This window comes from Oncorhynchus keta, chromosome 2 (assembly GCF_023373465.1).
Source record: "Oncorhynchus keta strain PuntledgeMale-10-30-2019 chromosome 2, Oket_V2, whole genome shotgun sequence".
In the NCBI taxonomy this organism is placed as follows: Eukaryota; Metazoa; Chordata; class Actinopteri; order Salmoniformes; family Salmonidae; genus Oncorhynchus; species Oncorhynchus keta.
In genome coordinates, this window is record NC_068422.1 from 34,127,161 (window position 1) to 34,147,173 (window position 20,013).

Below are 20,013 nucleotides of genomic sequence, written 5' to 3' on the forward strand. Positions count from 1 at the left end.
AGAATTATCGAGACACGGTGTGGGCATATAGGTGGAGGATGCATTTTAAGTACCTAGTCTAGAATTAAGGAAGGTACAAGGGGGGTGTGATATATGGCTAATATACCATAGCTAAGGGCTGTTCTAAGGCACGACCCAACGCGGTGTGCCTGGATACAGCCCTTAGCCGTGGTATATTGGCATTATACCACAAACCCCTGAGGTGCCTCATTGCTATTATAAACTGGTTACCAACTTAGAGCAGTAAAAATAAATGTGTTGTCATACCAGTGGTATATTTTGATATACCACGGCTATCAGTATTCAGGGCTCGAACCACCCAGTTCATAATGATATTCAAATCAGTCGGTACAACACAAATGTAATTCATTACATTTCTCGCACTCACCTAAATATGTAATAAAAAGCACTACACCCCTGACAGTATGATAAATTACATTAGAGAACTGGATGGTTCGAGCCATGAATGGGGCGGCAGGGTAGCCTAGTGGTTAGAGTGTTGGGCTAGTAACCGAAAGGTTGCAAGTTCATATCCCCGAGCTGACAAGATACAAATTGGTCGTTCTGCCCCTGAAGACGCAGTTAACCCACTGTTCCTAGGCAGTCATTGAAAATAAGAATGTGTTCTTAATTGACTTGCCTAGTAAAATAAAAAATGAATGCTGATTGGCTGACAGCTGTTGTATATGACTGTATACCACAGGTATTTTTATTGCCCTAATTACATTGGTAACCAGTTTATAATAGCAATAAGGCACCTCAGGGGTTTGTGGTATAATGCCAATATACCACAGCTAAGGGGTGTCCAGGAACTCTGTTGCGTCGTACATCTGAACAGTCCTTAGCCGTGGTATATTGGCCATATACACCACACCTCCTCGGGCCATATTGCTTAATTATAGAAATGCTACATTTATTTTTCCAATTATGGGCTTGTGGTGCAGTTAACTAAGTGAAAGAAAGTCGTGTATATTTCAGAGGACGCTGACATCATTAAAAATATGTTTAATACAGACAAATGAACATTAGTTAAATGTTCTAGCTCATTCATGTCAGTCAATCCTTTTAAGACTGCATAATAGGAAAATAAAATACCAACAGAAGAGATTAAGAAAATATTAAAAACAGACTCAAGACAGGTAAGAGGAAAGTCACATTCTACTAGTTCTGACACCCGAGTGGTAATTTGAACCTGAGTGGGGTATCGTGAGTGTCATTTTCTGCCATCTTGGAACGATTGAGGGATTTGTTTTCCTTCTTGCATGCCTTTTGCTGAAAGGAGAAAACATTACATTCAAACAAAGCCATAGCTGGGGCTAAGAGCAAGAGATGACAGTACATTAACAAAGAAACCCTGTGGTAATCTTACCTTGAAGAATGGCACTCGTCCATTCTCGTAGCACATGAGGTTTTCGTCGATATAAGATGGCTCAGTGACATAGCTGTCGTTGGAGCCGCTCAACTCGTCCTCCAGAGAGTCCTATGGCAACAGATATCATAACATGTATTCTGTACATTGAACTTCACCCTTTCCAATGTCATTATTGCCCATTACATGCTGAATAGTCTAGATCAGTCAGTATTCATAGTTCGTGTATACAGTAGAGGTTGACCAATTAATCGGAATGACAGATTAATTAGGGCCGATTTCAAGTTCATAACAATCGTAATCTGCATTTTTGGACTCCGATTATATTGCAATCCACGAGGAGACTGCGTGGCAGGCTGACCACCTGTTACGTGAGTGCAGGCAGCAAATTCTTAAAAAAAAAAAATGTAATCAAGCTTAACATAATCACTAGTTAATTACACATGGTTGATGATATTACCAGTTTAACTAGCTTGTCCTGCGTTGCATATAATCAACCCGGTGCCTGTAACTGTGTCACTTCTCTTGCGTTCAGTGTAAGCAGAGTCAGGGTATATGTAGCAGTTTGGGTTGTCTGGCTTGTTAAACTGTGTGAAGACCATTTCTTCCTAACAAAGACTAATTAATTGGCCAGAATTTCACATAATTATGACATAACATTGAAGGTTGTGCAATGTAACAGCAATATTTAGACTTCGGTTTGCCACACATTCGATAAAATAGGGAACGGATCCATATTTCACTGAAAGAATTAAAGTTTTGTTTTTGAAATTATAGTTTCCGGATTTGACCATATTAAGGCTCGTATGTGTGTTTATTAGAATTAAGTCTATTATTTGATATAGCATTCAGTGGTGGTAGGCAGCAGCAGGCATGTAAAGCATTCATTCAAACAGCACTTTCCTGCGTTTGCCAGCAGTTTTTTGCAATACTTGAAGCACAGCGAAGTTATTGACTTCAAGCCCATCATCTCCCGAGATTAGACTGGCAATACTATAGTGCCTATAAGAACATCCAATAGTCAAAGGTCTATGAAATACAAATGGTATAGAGAGAAAGTCCTATAATAACTACAACCTAAAACATCTTACCTGGGAATATTGAAGACTCATGTTAAAAAGGAACCACCAGCTTTCGTATGTTCTCATGTTCTGAGCAAGGAACTTAAACGTTAACTTTTTTACATGGCACATATTGCAATTTTACTTTCTTTTCCAACACCGTTTTTGCATTAAATAATGAAACATGTTCAATTTAGGTTTATTTGAGACTAAATTGATTGATTTTATTTATGTATTATATTAATTAAACAATACTGTTCATTCAGTATTGTTGTAATTGTCATTATTACACATGCATACAAAATTGGCAGACCTTTTTTGGGTACTCAAATTTATTTTAAAAAAAATATTTAAAAAAAAACAGTATTGGTGTTAAAATCATAATCAGTCAACATCTGGTATACAGTTCCCTTAATGTAACCGTGACAGTAATCTGCGATACTGCCCCAAACCGACATGACCCAACCAGGAAAAATTGGGATCTAATGTGTACCTGATCAACCTGCTTCTCCTCCTCCTCTACTGTGTCACACTGGAACAGGGTGGCCTGCAGCTCCTCCTGCTGGTGGCGGAAGCTGTCCAGCAGTTCAGCTCTGCTCTTTGACTTGGCCAGGAGACATGGGTACACAAATTCCCTCCTCTGAGGAGTTGTACCTGCCAGAACAAAACAAGGTCAGTGACTCAGACTATACATGTAGAAGAAAAAAAGAAGCCAATTTAACATTTTAAAATGGCATTACATCCGCCGCAGGCTCACCAGTTGGGACATCCTGTTTGAGCTGCTCGCTGAGGAAACTGTGGACACTGACCACAGCGCCCTCCATGTGGGCCTTGAGTTCTATGTAGTGGTGTTCCAGAGTGTTCTGGTCCAGTGACGTCTGCTCCTTAAAGGCGCTCAGACCCTCCTCCAGAAGCCCTTGCTGCTGCGTCAGTTGACCACTCACCTCCTGGACCCTCTCCTCACAGCTCTGCTCCACCCTCTGATTCACACCAGAGAAACACCGGTCAGGATTTCAGTTATGATGAATACCGACATGCAATGAGCTGCTCAGGGATTTCGAAGCTAACCATTTTTGTAAAACTGAAGAGTGTAGTACAAGACTACTAATATTTTCCGGCGCGGAGCAAATTCCAGGTCTGCTGAGCGCAAACTTGAACCTTGTGCAACTTCCAGCACGTGTTTACTGTGAACAGAGGCTGTACCCACTTTAATTTACTGTTTCAGTGGCCAAATAGCCTACTGTGACTATTTGATCATACATGTACACCTACCAGAGTGGCTTACCATAAAATATATATATATATTTTTTGAAAACGCATCATGTAAAATTAACAAGGAAATTGGTTATATCATGCAGCCTACAGTAGCAGCCAATGTATAGTGTTTAATGTAGGCCTACATTCCATGAAACTTTCCCTTCAGACAAGATGGCGACTGAACATTGATACAAGAAACCAAAATAAAAAAGGCATAGTTATTCCCGTATCATTATTAAAGAGAATCAGAAAAGTTGCGCTACTCTGTGCCTATTGGCTACTTAGCTTATTCAGACTCGTCTCAAATAAAACACTTCCCCTTAAGACAAAGAAAAGCTCTTTACCTGGCACGCTTTTCAAAGATGGCTAGAAAAATGTACACGTTTTGTAGAAAGCACAAATTTGCTATAACTGGGTTAATAATTCACTAACTAGCAAATAATAAGTCGCTACATGCGATTGTTTTGAGATCAAAGCGTGAGCTGCATAAATCACAACCGCTAATGCTGTAAAACAGTCCCGTTCAAAGTGAAGGGCACAAATCCATATATGGCAATTGTCTATTTGCACATAGGCCTACTGCAGTTGTCATTGGTTATGCCGCACTGGTCTGTGTAAAGGAATATAATAGAATCCTACTCTGATGCGCTCAAATGTCGATCGACCGAGAATCATCCTTTCGTTCTTCCAATCTGAAAAAAAGGTGTACTTTTCCATATAGACACCCTACACGCAGAGCTGGTCTGATGCTTTAAGTGCACTCTTAGATAAAATTACTCGTAACGGGCGAATGTTTACTAGTTGCTCAGGAGGGAAAGTCAGCTCTGTGGAAGACATCTACTGGAGATAAAAAGGGTATAGGAGCAAGCGTTGCGTGAGTATTGTGCGCCAAACAGGTGCGATTAGAATACAATATTAATTTCTTAGCATTTGGAAAAGTGCACACACTAAATAAGTGCTCCAGAGTGTTAAGGAAAAAATATGAAGCCTTTAAAAACAGTAAAGAGAAAAACAGTTGCATGCATTTGATTTGCAGTTTATTTAACGCGTAGGAAAATTATTCAAAGCTCCCTTTCTTATTCCGTTTTAAAACTAAAAATGTTTGATTGCATTTCAAAGCATGAATGACTCGTATGCTGTGTACATACAGTAGCATACAGTGCCTTTGGAAAGTTCAGACCCCTTGACTTTTCCCACATCGTTAGCCTTATTCTAAAATTTAAAAAAATGTAAGAATCCTCAGCAATCTACACACAATACCCCATAATGACAAAGCAAAAACCAGTTGAAAAATTTGAGTAAATGTATTAAAAATGAAAAAAAAAAAAACCTTTACATAAGTATTCAGACCCTTTGCGATGAGACTCGAAATTGAGCCAAGGTACATCCCGTTTCATTGATCCTTGAGATGTTTCTACAACTTGGACTCCCCCTGTGGTAAATGCAATTGATTGGCCATGATTTGGAAAGGCACACACACAGGTCTATATAAAAAGGTTCCACAGTTGACAGTGCATACCAGAGCAAAAACCAAGCAATGAGGTCCAAGGAGTTGTCCGTAGAGCTCCAAGACAGGATTGTCGAGGCACAGATCTGGGGAAGGGTAACATATTTCTGCAGCACTGAAGGTCCAAGAACAGTGGTCTCCATCATTCTTAAAATGGAATTAGTTTGGAACCACCAAGACTCTACCTAGAGCTGGCCGCACAGCCAAACTGAGCAATCGGGGAGAAAAGCCTTGGTCAGAGAGGTGACCAAGAACCCAATGGTCACTGACAGAGCTCTATAGGTCCTCTGTGGAAATGGGAGAAACTTCCAGAAGGACAACCATCTCTGCAGCACTCCACCAATCAGTCCTTTATGGTAGTGACCAGACAGAAGCCACTCCTCAGTAAAAGGCACGACAGCCCGCTTGGAATTTGCCAAAAGTCAAACACTCAGAACATAAAAACAAGATTCTCTGGTCTGATGAAACCAAGATCAAATGCCAAGCTTCATATCTGTAGGAAACCTGGCACTATCTATACGGTGAAGCATGGTGGCGGCAGCATCATCCTGTGTGGATGTTTTTCAGCTGCAGGGTCTGAGAGACTAGTCAGAATCGAGGGAACAAAGTACAGAGAGATAGTTGATGAAAACCTGCTCCAGAGCGCTCAGGAGCACAAACTACTGGGGCGAAGTTTCACTTTCCAACAGGACAATGACCCTAGACACATAGCCAAGAACGCAGGAGTTCTCTGAATGTCCTTGAGTGGCCCAGCCAGAGACAAGACATGAACATCTCCGGAGAGACCTGAAAATAGCTGTGAAGCAACACTCCCCATCCAACCTGAGAGCTTCAGAGGATCTACAGAGAAGAATGGGATAAACTCCCCAAATACAGGTGTGCCAAGCTTGTAGTGTCATACCCAAGAAGATGAGGCTGTAATCGCTGCCGAAGGTGCTTCAAAGTGCTGAGTAAAGGGTCTGAACACTTATGTAAACGTGATTTTCTTTTTTTGCTTTGTCATTAGAGTATTGTGTGTAGATTGATGAGTAATAAAACTATTTAAACACATTTTAGAATAAGACTGTTACGTATCAAAATATGGATAAAGTAAAGGGGTTTGGTCTGAATACTTTCCGAATGCACTGTATGCATGTATACATGCACACAGTACAGGTCAAAAGTAGACACCTACTCATTCCAGGGTTTATTTTTTCCGATATTGTAGAATAGTGAAGACATTAAATCTAAGAAACATACAGAATCATGTAGTAACCAAATGTATAAAATCAAAGTAACTGATTCTTCAAAGTAGCCATCCTTTGCATTCTCTCAACCAGTTTCATGAGGTAGTCACCTGGAATGCATTTCAATTAACAGGTGTGCCTTGTTAAAAGTGAATTTGTGTTATTTCTTAACATCTTAATGCGTTTGAGCCAATCAGTTGTGTTGTGACAAGGTAGAGGTGGTATACAGAAGATAGCCCTATTTGGAAAAAGACAAGTTCATATTATGGCAAGAACAGCTCAAATAAGCAAAGAGAAACAACAGTCCGTCATTTCTTTAAGACATGAAGGTCAGTCAATCCAGGACATTTCAAGTAACTCGAACGTTTCTTCAAGTGCAGTCGCAAAAACCAAGCACTATGATGAAACTGGCTCCCATGAGGACCGCCACAGGAAAGGAAGACCCAGAGTTACCTCTGCTGCAGAGGATCAGTTCATTAGAGTTAACTGCACCTCAGATTGCAGCCCAAATAAATGCTTCAGAGTTGAAGTAACAGACATCAACTGTTCAGAGGAGACTGCATGAATTAGGCCTTCATGGTTAAATTGCTGCAAAGAAACCACTATTAAAAAGTACAATAATCATAAAGAAGAGACTTGCTTGGGGCAAGAAACACAAGCAATGGACATTAGACCCGTGGAAATTTGTCCTTTTGTCTGAGTCCAAATTTTTGGTTCCAACAAGCTGTGACTTTGTGAGATGCAGAGTAGGTGAACAGATGATCTTTGCTTGCATGGTTACCACCGTGAAGCATGGAGGAAGAGGTGTGATGTTAAATTGCTGATGACAAGGTCAGTGATTTATTTTGAATTCAAGTCACACTTGAGCAGGATAGCTAACAGCATTCTGCAGCGATACGCCATCCCATCTGGTTTGCACTTAGTGGCACTATCATTTGTTTTTTCAACAGGACAATGACCCAACACACCTCCAGGATGTGTAAGGGCTATTTGACCAAGAAAGAGTGGAGTGCTGCTTCAGATGACCTGGCCTCCACAATCACCAAGCTCAACCCAATTGAGATGGTTTGGGATGAGTTGGACCGCAAAGTGAAAGAAAAGCAGCCAACAAGCTCTCAGCATATGTGGGAACTCCTTCAAGACCGTTGGAAAAGCATTCAAGGTGGAGCTGGTTGAGAGAATGACAAGAGTACGCAAAGCTGTCAAGGCAAAGGGTGGCTACTTTGAAGAATCTAATATATATTTAGATTTGTTTAACACTTTTGTTACGACATGATTCAATGTGTTATTTCATAGTTGATGTCTTCACTATTATTCTACAATGTAGAAAATAGTACAAATAAAGAAAAGCCCTTTTAATGAATACGTGTCCAAACTCCGGACTGGTACTAATATAAAATTCGATCTCCTACATTTTCTTAGACAATTAAAAAAGGCAAGAACTGTTTCCTCACTCCGCCACATTGTTCAACACCAATACGGGGGTTAACTTTGCTATTATGTATATAGCAACATAGGGAAAGGCGCCAATTCAATGGCACACTGAGGATTGTTTCAGAACCGTGGACAGCGACCTCTATCCAATACAGGAGAATGCGCATGTTACAAAATATTTATTAGTGGTGCATAATTTTCACATAATATAACCATATACAATTTCAGGTATCACATGTTTTTGAGTGAAGACTGTGCCATCCGTGGCCTCCACAATTGTTTTGTCGACCGAAACAGGGGTGAATCAGACAGCTCGTGCACCATGAAAAAACTATTTGCGATTGCTCGACCAACAGCCTATCGACCAGTCAACTAAATGGGGTCAGCCCTAATGAGGTCTGATACGGTTGGTATCCAACATGCCATCAGACTGCTGAACACTTGAACTGGACTGCAGACTCTACAAACCTTAGAGCACACATACAGTACACATTCATGACACACACATTACTAATGATTGCTAAATACTGCACAATATTAAAAAAAAACTCCCACCCCCCCAATCCCTGCCTTGCCCAAAACACAAAATATCGGACTATAAATCATGCCTTCCTGTATTATACTAAAGAGTTTATTCTATTCTACTAAGCTATTTACTTTTGTTTGTATTCTTATCATTTCTTACAACTGAAACTTCTAGGCCAAGAAAAATTGGCTAAATAGCAAAAATACATGGTGGTACTTTATGAAATGAACAAGTCCCTGTTTGAGGTAAAACTGCACAATATTCTGTCTGAGTGTATAGTTTACCTGTAGCAGGGTCTGAGCAGAGGCGGTGTTCTCTCTCATCAGGGTGAGCTGAGCATGGGAGTCAGTGCTGTCCTTGGTAGAGGCACACCATTGCAGACTCCTCTCACACAGTTTGGTCAGAGAGCTGTGCAGGTGGCTGCAGTAGACGGAGCACTCCTCCACCGTATGCTGGGCCTCCTGGGCAGTCTGCTGGACCTCCGAGATAAGGCTGGCGGTGGAGGACGCTAGACGCTCCTTTTGGGTTGCGGTCTGGTTCTCAGCTGCACTGCATCTCCTGGAAGACAGAATCAAATGAATTAGAGGCTATGCACTGGCAAACATCAAGTGAAAAGAGTAATATGCCGATTCAATGGACAAAGTCTACGACATGGTAGGGCTGACTCCAAGTAGTCAACTGGTCGATTGTTTGGTCGTTAGGCTGTTGGTCGACCAAGATTGTGTGTTACTGCTTCACTAAAACACACACCCAACTCCGTGAACTAATCCATTGGAGGCCAAGACTAAAAGCCCATTTATGTTTGATATGAAAATGTGGTTTGAGGCTCCATATGGAGAGATTGACACAATTGCGGAGCCTCCAGAGGCGAAATCAAGCTCTGTACTGCATCGCCATGCGTGTACCAAATGTTGTAACAATGAGAAGGGATCTGTAGAGCTCCGCATTAACATGACATTGGTTGACGGTAGGTGGGGGCGGTACATCCTGTATAAACACAAACTCACTTCTTTGAGAACAGCTGTGCATTGCGCGGTTAAGCGCAAGAAGTATGAATGCCCTGACATCTGATGAGACTATCACTGTAAATGCTGCATGGCCAATGCAGACGTCAGATTGAGCACACACAATGCACTTCCCTCTCCAGAATGCGCGCTCTCCCACAGATTTGTGCACATTCATAACTTCATTGTGTGAATTGTTTGCATATATCAATACCCCATTACATATATCACCAGTAGTATATTTAAGCAATAAGGCCCGAGGAGGTGTGGTATATGGCCAATATACCACGGCTAAAGGCTGTTCATATGCGCAACGTGGAGTGCCTGGACACAGCCCGTAGCCATATATCACAGACACATTGTTCGCTGAGTGCACAACCTATGCTACAGTTTTGGTTTATTTCATTCCATTTTACAAATTGTCAATTTAGTAGTCTTTTGTTTGGAGCTCTGCGGTCGATGTTGATTAAGGACACGCACACATAGAAGTAGGCCTACAAGCTACCGTGAAAATGTAGGCCCGAAAAGTGTTTATTTGGGGATATGATAGTATTTCTGATTGGCTTGACGCACCATCACTAATGACCTGTGGAGCTTCTCAAAGTAATGTTGTTTTCACCTCAAACGGCAGCTGTTTTTACATCCATTGAGAATTACAATAGACGACTTTCGGTCAACCACAAAAATATATACATTTGAGTCGGGACAGCCCTACGTCATGGACAGGTATATCACGTCACATTAGGCCAATGGCCCAGTTAAGACGGCCCAGTTAAGACAGCCCAGTTGCACTTACGTTTGCAGGGTCTGCTGAAGGGACTGGACAGGGACCTGCAGGGCGTCGGAGGCACTCATCAGGCCGGCGTAGTTATTCTGGGTCTCCATGGCCAGGAGGTTGAGCTGGTTCTGCAGACACTGGATCACTTGGGTCATGCCCTGCAGGGGAGGCGATGTCACAAGGTCAGATCAAAAAGCACACTTGTTGACCAAACAGCCTCGATAGTGAGAAGTTATTTTGTTGTCAACATCCAGATGTCTAACAGAGACTGGACCAACGGTATAAAAGCAGAGTAGACATTGCCAGAGCAACCCTATTGTGCATATCAAAGTGTATTACTTTGACATCTTGTTTTTTCAGATGATTGCAGAGGGTGATAGACCACTCCAAATCGATCCCAGGCCGTACCGTCTGATGCTCCTCGTCTGCTCTGCTGATCTGTTTCTTCAGGTTGTTGTGCTCAGTCTTTAGGGAGCCGAGACCTGCTGTGGCAGTCTCCCTCAGGGCAGCCAGGTCCTGGGCATGGCCACTGAAGAACGACGTCATCTCCACCTTCATGGACGCCATCTGGGGAAAAGGAAAGCATTCATTAAATTGTCTAATACATGCATAAGCAAAGTATTTAGAGTATATACAATACATTATTTCAGCCAGCTTCACTTACCTTAGCTGCCAGGGCATGGTGGGTCCCCAGTGTCTTCTTCAGGCTGTCATTCATGGCCATGATGGCACTGAAACCAGGCAACATCTGGGCCACCAGGACCTCCTCAAGCTCCAACTTGTGCTCCTCCTGTTAAAACAGGATCATATTTATCAAGAAATATCACACCTCTTTATACAGATTTATACAAAAACAGAAAAAAAACAAGAACCGAGATGGCTTCATTTCTACCCTTACCAAAACCTGGTGCAGTGTGTTTTTGGCCTCCGCACACAGAGTCTCTTGCGCCATCAATTTAGCCTGACACTTGGTCATGCCATCAGTAAACAGGTTATTGATGCCGCAGAAGGCCGCGGTAACAGTAGCCATGGCACATTTGAAGGCTTTGTCGTTGACTGTAAGAAGACCCTCTGAGGGCACAAAAGACATTCAATCAGATATTAATTCCTATGATGCGCTCATATCACTCTTTTAAACTACCGGTCCATTTCAAGCTGCTCACCAACTGAGGTTTTGTAGGAGTCCAGCATGCTCTGGTGCTTGTTGCGCTGGTCTTCCACAGAGTTCTGCATCTGGCTGAACATAGCATCCATGTGGTCGGTAAAACTAATCTGGATTTCAGAGTTGTGCTCCTCAACTTTCTTCTTCCTCTCTAGCTTAGCATGCAGGTCAGATACGTCTTTGGTGCTCACATCAACAGTTGTTAGCAACTGGAGAAAAAAAAAAAGGTTAAATCTTAAAAACAGACAGTCATACAGTACATGCTCAAATTACATTTTAGTATTTTAGACTGAACTGTTAACCAGAGCGAATTACAGCAGTGAGTGTATACATTTTCGTACTGGCCGTAACGTCGTCACCCTAACCTTGTCTGCAGTGGTGTACAGTTTCTCCTCAGTGGTGGCCAGCTCAGACACTATAAACGCCTCCTCAGTGAGCTTTTGCTTAGTCTCCTGCAGGTCCTTGTGAGTCTCCTCCAGCTTATGGTTCTTCTCCTCCAAATCATTGATGCACTGGTCCAGCTTATCCTTGCTATCCTCAAACAGCTCAAAGACCTGGGAAGGAGGGACGATCACAATATTTTTGGATTAGTCATGTGGAGCCAGTAGCCATTGTTCAGCTCATCCAAAAACAGGAAGTAAAATGACATTTTTAAACATGCTTACTCTCTTCAGCTCCTCCTCCACTGATGCAATCTTCTCGGTGTATTCGGTTATATGCTCCTCTTGGGAAGATATCACGCCCGCCATGCTCCTGTGGGATGATAAAATGTTAAACTCCTGTACTTTCTCCTTCTGAAGTGATTACATTTCAATACAGATTAGTAAAAACGTGTGGTTCATGAACAAAATATGTGTGTTGTACAATGGGCAATTACTCATAGTTCTCAGACGACAAATACACTCCATTCTTGTCACGAGTGGCAGCCAAATCCCGTTTTAGACGCTCAATTTCCTCTGTGTATTCCTGATAAAATACAATATTTTAGTCCAGACATTTCACCAAATAAGATATTCTTTAAAAAATACATAAAGTAAACAGAGAATTCTCCAAATTTCAATTTAGAGTTTCAGTTCTTATATTCACCTTGATAAGAGTTCTCTTTGTCAACTTCTGGTTCACCTCAGGCTTGTTCATGATGTTCTTGGCCCTGTTGGCATATTCCAGCGTGCTCAGAGTTTCCTGGGGATTTCATGAAATGAAAAGTTAGAGTATTGAGGCATTGCTAAAAACTAGACATCAATCTAGACACACATGCCAAGAGACAATAAGACAGCCAGACACACCTCCAGGTTGATTGAGGCTGGGGAAACGGTGGCGATGATGGAGGTCTTGGTACGGCCTCCCAGTGAGTCCTGGAGGATACGGGTGAGTTTGGACTCCCTGTAGGGCACGTGGGGCCTCTTCTCCACCAGTGCAGTGATCACCCTGCCCAGTGTCAGCAGAGACTGGTTGATGTTGCCGGCCTCGCGCGCCCGCTTGTCCACAGCCCCCGATCGGCCGATGTTCTCACTGCCAGCAAGGTCCACCTACAAGAGGAGGTCATGTTGGCGAGAATTCCTGATGGGTATCACAAGCAGGTGCACATACATGACAAATGTGTGATCTTTCTTTGTAAGTCACGGGTAGAGGATATGTGACAATGATATTTGTAGGTAATACCAGTTAACCGTACCAAATTCAGTTTTCCAATCTTGACCAGTTCCTCTCCTTCAATGGTGATTTCCTTCATATGAATCGTGACAGAGAATACAGAGTGAGAGCGGCTGAAAAACAAAAAGGGGCAGATCAATATTAAACTATTCAAACACTAACGCCTTGCTATGAGAAGTTTAGCTGGTTAGACATGCAGGTTTACCTGGAGTAGGCATTTATAAGAGTGGAGGCAGTTTTTCTCTTGGCAGATCCCCGCTCCAGAATCTGGTAAACCTCATTTTTGTTGTGTACCGTGATTTCCTCCAGGCCCTTGATGATGACACCCCTCTGATGAACAGAAAGTACATTTAAACATCATAACTAGTTTAAGAACATCACCCCATTGGTGGAATAGCAGGTTGTCTATGGAAACAGCAGTGACGTGTTGACACTTGTGGAATTCAACTAATTAGGAACGTACATAAAATGTGAGAGTGAGTACTACCTTATTACGTGGATCATCAAACAATTGAAGGCGTTCAGTGACATCGGGACAAGGACTTAGCAGGTCAAACAGCTCTTCATTGTAAATCTCCAGCAAGGAAACCTTGACAGAAAACTCTGTCCCATTCTCAGACAGCTTCTCAAATACCTGATGAAGTGTCCGGGGAATGATACCAGCAAGAGGGTCCTGAAAGAGTAGATTCAAATAACACATTAGTACACATACAGAGGATAATAACCTAAACAGTCAACTGACAAATCTGACACAATTATGTTATACCTCTTCCCATGTAAATTCTTCATTCGGGGATCTTTCTCCTTCCATTGTGAAGGTCTTCCCTGTTCCAGTTTGGCCATATCTACATGACAAAAGCCATTAAAATAAAAAAATATTTTAGAAAAACAGACAGACAAGTCTTCAGTGGCCAATGTCAGCTTATTTTTTTTGGGGGGCACTCAGTGTTTGGTCGCTGCTCATGTTTTTGTTTGTTAATTTGTAGATTGCGCTGTACTCTGCCACTAAATGTTGTCTATTGCTTGCTAGTGATGGGGAATATATACATTTTAGAATAAGGCTGTAATGTAACAAAATGTGGGGAGTCTAGGTGTCTGTATACTTTCCGAATGCACTGTAACTACCTTAATGTTGCTGGACCCTGCGAAGAGCCTTAATAAATATAAACATATTGCTACCATATGTCTGCTGCAGAGGGACAAGAGCCATGAGAAAACAAGTTTAGGTGAGTCTTGGAAATTAGAACATCTACTTTGTGCATGACAAGTTATTTTTTCAACAACTGTTTAAATACAGATTATTTCACTGTATCACAATTTCAATGGGTCAAAAGTTTACATACACTAAACTGACAGTGCCTTTAAACAGCTTGGAATATTCCAGAAAATGTCAGGGCTTTAGAAACCTCTGATTGACTCAAATGATGTCAATTAGCCTATTGGAGAGGTACCTGTGGATGTATTTCAAGGCCTACCGTCAAACTCAGTGCCTCTGCTTTCATCGGGGGGCATCTAAAGAAATCAGCCAAACCCTCAGAAGAAAAGTTGTAGAACTCCACAAGTCTGGTTCATCCTTGGGAGACGACCGAAGTTACCACGTTCATCTGTACAAACAATAGTACGCAAGTAGAAACACCATGGGACCACGCAGCATTCATACCACTCAGGAAGGAGACGTGTTCTGTCTCCAAGAGATGACAGGACTTGTGCGAAAAGTGCAAATCAACCCCAGAACAGCAGCAAAGGACCGTGTGAAGATGCTGGAGGAAACGGGTACAAAAGTATCTATATCCAGAGTAAAATGAGTCCAATAACGACATAACCTGAAAGGCCGCTCAGCAAGGAAGAAGCCACTGCTCCAAAACCACCATAAAAAAGACAGAATAAGGTTTGCAACTGCACATGGGGACAAAGATGGCACTTTTTGCAGAAATGTCCTCTGGTCTGATGAAACAAAAAAATAGAACTGTTTGGCCATAATGACCATTGTTATGTTTGGAGGAAAAAGGGGGAGGCTTGCAAGCCGAAGAACAAAATCCCAACTGAAGCGCGGGGGTGGCAGCCTCGTGTTGTGGGGGTGCTTTGCTGCAGGAGGGACTGGTGTACTTCACAAAATAGATAGAATCATAAAGGCAGGAAAATTATGTGGCTATATTGAAGCAACATCTCAAGACATCAGCTTGGTCGCAAATGGGTCTTCCAAATGGACAATGACCCCAAGCATACTTCCAAAGTTGTGGCAAAATGGCTTACGGACAACAAAGTCAAGGTATTGGAGAGACCACCATAAAGCCACAACCTCAATCCTATAGAAGATTTGTGGGCAGAACTGAAAAACCATGTGCGAGGAAGGAGGCCTACACCAGCTCTGTCAGGAGGAATGGGCCAAAATTCCCCCAACTTATTGTGGGAAGCTTGTGGAAGGCTACCCGAACTGTTTGACCCAAGTTAAACAATTAAAAGGCAAAGCTACCAAATACTAATTGAGTGTATGTAAACTTCTGACCCACTGGGAATGTGATGAAAGAAATAAAAGCTGAAATTCTCCACTATCATTCTGACATTTCACATTCTCAAAATAAAGTGGTGATCCTAACTGACCCGAGTCAGGGAATTTTTACTAGGACTAAATGTCATTGTGAAAAACTGAGTTTAAACGTATTCGGCTTAGGTGTATATAAACTACTGAATTCAACTGTAAGTATTCAGACCCCGTTTCCATTGATCATCCTTCTACAACTTGGGAGTGCACCTGTGGTAAATTCAATTAGACATGATTTGAAAAGGCACACACCTGTCTATATAAAGGCCCCACAGTTGACAGTGCATGTCAAAGCAAAAACCAAGCCACGAGGTCAAAGGAATTGTCCATAGAGCTCAGAGACAGGATTGTGTCGAGGCACAGATCTGGGGAAGGGTTCCATGTAGCCATGGCTCTGTGGTACTGCCTTGTTCCTAGCCAATTGTAATTTGTGGCACCTGATCACAAACGACTGGACAGTAGTCAAGGTTAGACAAAACTATGGCCTGTAGGACCTGCCTTGAGAGTGTTGAGGCAGAGCAGCGCTTTATCATAAAAACAGACTTCTCGCCATCTTAGCTACTGTTGCATCAACATGTTATGACCATGACAGGTCACAATCCAGGTTTACTCAAAGCAGTTTAGTCATCTCAAATTGCTAAATTTCCATACTCATTACAAGATTCGCTTGAGGTTTAGTGAATGATATGTACCTAAAACAATGCTTTTAGTTTGAAAGATTTAAGACTAACTTATTTCCAACCATTCTGAAACAAACTGCAGCTCTTTGATAAGTGTTGAAGTAATTTCACGTGCTGTAGTAGCTGACGTGCACAGTTGAGTCATCCGCATACATAGACACACTGGCTTTAATGAAAGCCAGTGGCATGTCATTAGTCAAGAAATACAAAAAGTAAAAGGGCCTAGACAGCTGCCCTGGGGAATTCCTGATTCTACATGGATTACGTTGGAGGCTTCCATTAAAGAACACCCTCTGCTATAGTGGATAAAGAGTTACTTGTTGTTAGACAACAGACAGTATCATGAGGTCCCTGGCAATTCCCAGCCCCATGGCTTACAGCAACATATTAGCAAGTCAAATTCAGAGTATGAGTAAATGTACTTGGCAAATAAAGATTATTTTGATGTCAGTTATTACCCAGTACTTACGCAAAAACTGTACAGTTGTATCCACTTATCACTTCATCCAAAATGGGACAGACAACACTCTTGTAGACGTCAATTTGCTTTGCAGCTGGACCGAAAACCTGAGGGTTTGATAACATGTGCAACCTTACAGATGGCCTTCCAACCCAAGTAGATATTGGTGTTAGTCCATTTTAGACAACATTAGTTACCATATCAAAAGTGTACATTTTCCTAGCCGCCTTGTCGCCAATCCCTCCCGTTCGCACATTGATCTCTTTTCTGTTTTCAACCGTATCAATAACTCCATGGGAGGCAGACTTGCGTTCCGCGTTGTTAAAGGGTCTGAAAAGGCAAGGGCAGAGAAGTTAACAAAACATTAGTTAAGCCTAGATACAGTGCATTCTTAAAGTATTCAGACCCCTGGACTTTTCCCACATTTTATTACGTTTACAGCCCCCCCCCCTCAAAACAAACACCCAATAATGACAAAGCAAAAATGTTGACATTTTTGCAGGACAACACTCCCCATCCAACCTGACCGAGCTCGAGAGAATCTGCAGAGAAGATTGGGAGAAACTACCCAATTACAGATATTTCTCCCAATCTTCTCTGCAGATTCTCTCTAGCTCAGTCAGGTTGGATGGGGAGCGTCGCTGCACAGCTATTTTCAGGCCTCTCCAGAGATGTTCGATAGGCTACAAGTCTGGCTGGGCCACTCAAGGACATTGAGACTTGTCCTGAAGCCAAACCTGAGTTGTCTTGGCTGTGTGCTTAGGGTTGTTGTCCTGTTGGAAGGTGAATCTTAAACCCAGCCTGAGATCCGGAGAGAACTGGAGCAAGTTATCAACGATCTCTGTACTTTGCTCCATTCATCTTTCCCTCAATCCTGACTAGTCTCCCTGCCGCTGAATAACATCCCCACATATGGTGGTGGCATCATCATTTTTTCACCGTAGGGATGGTGCCAGGTTTCCTCCAGACATGACACTTGGCATTCAGCCCAAAGAGTTCAATCTTGGTTTCATCAAACCAGAGAATCTGGTTTCCCTTTTGGCAAACTCCAAGCGGGCTGTCATGTGCCTTTTAATGAGGAGTGGTTTCCATCTGGCCACTCTACCATAAAGGCCTGATTGGTGGAGTGCTGCTGAGATTGTTGTCCTTCTGGAAGGTTCTTCCATCTCCACAGACAAACAGTCTGGTCAGAAAGGTGACCAAAACCAGATGGTCACGCTAACAAAGGCTGTTATCCTCCGATTACGCAGTTTGACCGTTGCAGCCAGCTCTAGGATGAGTTCTTGGTGGTTCCAAACTTCTTCCAATTAAGAATCATGGCTGCCACTTCTCGGGGACCTTCAATGCTGCAGACATTGAAAGTGCCTCGACACAATCCTGTCTCGGAGCTCTACGGACAATTAATTTGACCTCATAGCTTGATTTTTCCTCTGACATGCACTGTCAACTGTGGCACCTTACAGACTGGTGTGAGCCTTTCCAAATCATGTCCAATCAATTTACAACAGCTGGACTCAAATCCAGTTGTAGAACAATCTCAAGGATGATCAATGGAAACAGGATGCACCTGAGCTCAATTTCGAGTCTCATGAAGGGTCTGAATACTTCCGTAAATAAGGTGTTTTTTAATACATTTGGAAAAAATGTCTAAAACCATGTTTTTGCATTGTCATTATGGGGTAGTGTGTAGAATGATAATGTTTTTATTTAAGCAATTTTAGAATAACGCGCAAGAGGTGTGAATACTTTCCAAATGCACTGCATCTGGCAAGTGTTGCTGTGACACCATGTCCAAATGTTTGTATTTAAGTCCCAACTGGTTTCATACAAGTCACGTTTAGCTTACCTGCATCTCACAACGACTTGAATATTTCTCCCCTTCTCATCCTTTTTGGCAACATTGAACAAGTTGTTCGAAGCCATGTTTGCAGAACACTCAAAATCCTGCCAACGGCAACTAACAAATAACGTTACCGTTTTTCAATTGAACGCAAATGTTGTATTAGTTAGCTAACATAACGTTACTGTTATTCTAACTAAGCAGTTCGCTAGTTAACGGTAGCTATCTACTGTTACTAACTAGCAATTATTACTTCAATATATTTGCTAAGGTTATCTTGCTTAGTTAGCTAGCTATGTTACATAGGCAACCAATCCAAATTTGTCATTACCAAATCTTTGCTCTCGGATTTCTCTCGAACAGTTATCTTGTAGATGGCTAGCTAATTTTAACAAAAACGAATTGTTTGATTGCTGGCGTTCTTTCGTGCGGACTGTGTAATATTTCAAAATTAAAAGGTTTCATCCGAGTTCAGCCAATCGCTAAATCGGAATGTCTCAAACGCGATTTTATTGGCAGTCTGTGGTCACATGAAAAATGGAGGAGTGACGCATCACGGGAACTAAAGCTTTAAATTGGGACACACGCTAAAATACACTGCATGACCAAAAGTATGTGGACATCTGCTAACAGTTTATTCCAAAATCATGGGCATTAATATGGGATAGAGGTGAGGGCTCTGTGCAGGCCACTTTCATGCCATATTCCTATTTCTAACGTTATAGTTATTGCTATTCCATTACTTCAGTTCAATTTCTATAGTTTATGTAGTCTGGTGGCCAGTTAGTATATGAAAAGATAAATATTTCCATTCTTCTCATCACGGACTGGTAGAGTTGGGACACCAGGAGGGTGCAATAATGATCAAGTAGAACAGAAAAACGACAGTTCTCACAATCTCCATACACGAACCTCTAGCTGCTGTCCTCTTAAATTCCACGAGTACAAAATTACTAGCTGATAACACAATTCATGTTTGTATTTACATCATATAATGTAGTGCTTAGTAGAAAGTATATTTATTTATTGTTACATTGTAACTAGGTTTTCCCCAATGGTTCCTCTAGATAGCAAGTGATTGTGAAAATCAAGTCGTCTGCTGTAAAACTCGTTGCTGTGTAATACGCAAAATATCGTTGTAGTGAACGGGAATATGACGTCATTACAAAACCTGTATCCCTTCTCGCCATGCTATTTTTTGGGTGGTAGGAATAATCACATTTGGTTGGCATTGTGACTCGCGCAGAGTTTCTAACACAGAGATGCAACATCGCGAAATTTACGGGAACGCTTGCTGAACAGACCAAGCAGACCAGGCTAGGATTTTGGGTTTACAAAATCAGCGAGAAAAAACTTTCTTCCTTAGTTCATTTTCTCGAAATCTGAAGGCACAACGTAGATTCGAACCAATGTCTTAAGTACTTGAACATGTTATTACCCCAACCTCTTGAAAGAGACAAACTGACACGTTTTAATTGACGTCAAAAACAACTTTATATCGAAGGAGTGCCTTT

The 20,013-nt window shown here is 41.9% G+C and overlaps 1 protein-coding gene across 2 annotated transcripts; it reads right to left on the reverse strand.

Annotated features, from left to right (window-relative positions):
- Positions 1 to 990: 990 nt before the first annotated feature.
- Positions 991 to 18,995, reverse strand: LOC118399551 (kinesin-like protein KIF11). Of its 2 annotated transcripts, none has more exons than XM_035795730.2 (23): positions 18,831 to 18,995; positions 18,506 to 18,603; positions 16,857 to 16,989; positions 16,669 to 16,766; positions 13,744 to 13,822; positions 13,465 to 13,650; positions 13,183 to 13,307; positions 13,000 to 13,090; positions 12,611 to 12,853; positions 12,411 to 12,506; positions 12,202 to 12,290; positions 11,990 to 12,077; positions 11,690 to 11,878; positions 11,326 to 11,533; positions 11,061 to 11,233; positions 10,827 to 10,952; positions 10,571 to 10,729; positions 10,181 to 10,320; positions 8,665 to 8,938; positions 3,188 to 3,410; positions 2,924 to 3,084; positions 1,370 to 1,480; positions 991 to 1,272 (listed from the first exon to the last, which is right to left on the reverse strand). In XM_035795730.2, the coding sequence occupies exons 2-23, from the start codon at positions 18,580 to 18,582 to the stop codon at positions 1,162 to 1,164; spliced, it is 3,180 nt and encodes a 1,059-aa protein (XP_035651623.1). In that variant the 5' UTR covers positions 18,583 to 18,603; positions 18,831 to 18,995; the 3' UTR covers positions 991 to 1,161. The 2 variants fall into 2 exon arrangements, with proteins under 2 accessions (XP_035651623.1, XP_035651615.1); XM_035795722.2 differs by having other exon boundaries at positions 18,506 to 18,616.
- Positions 18,996 to 20,013: the final 1,018 nt, after the last annotated feature.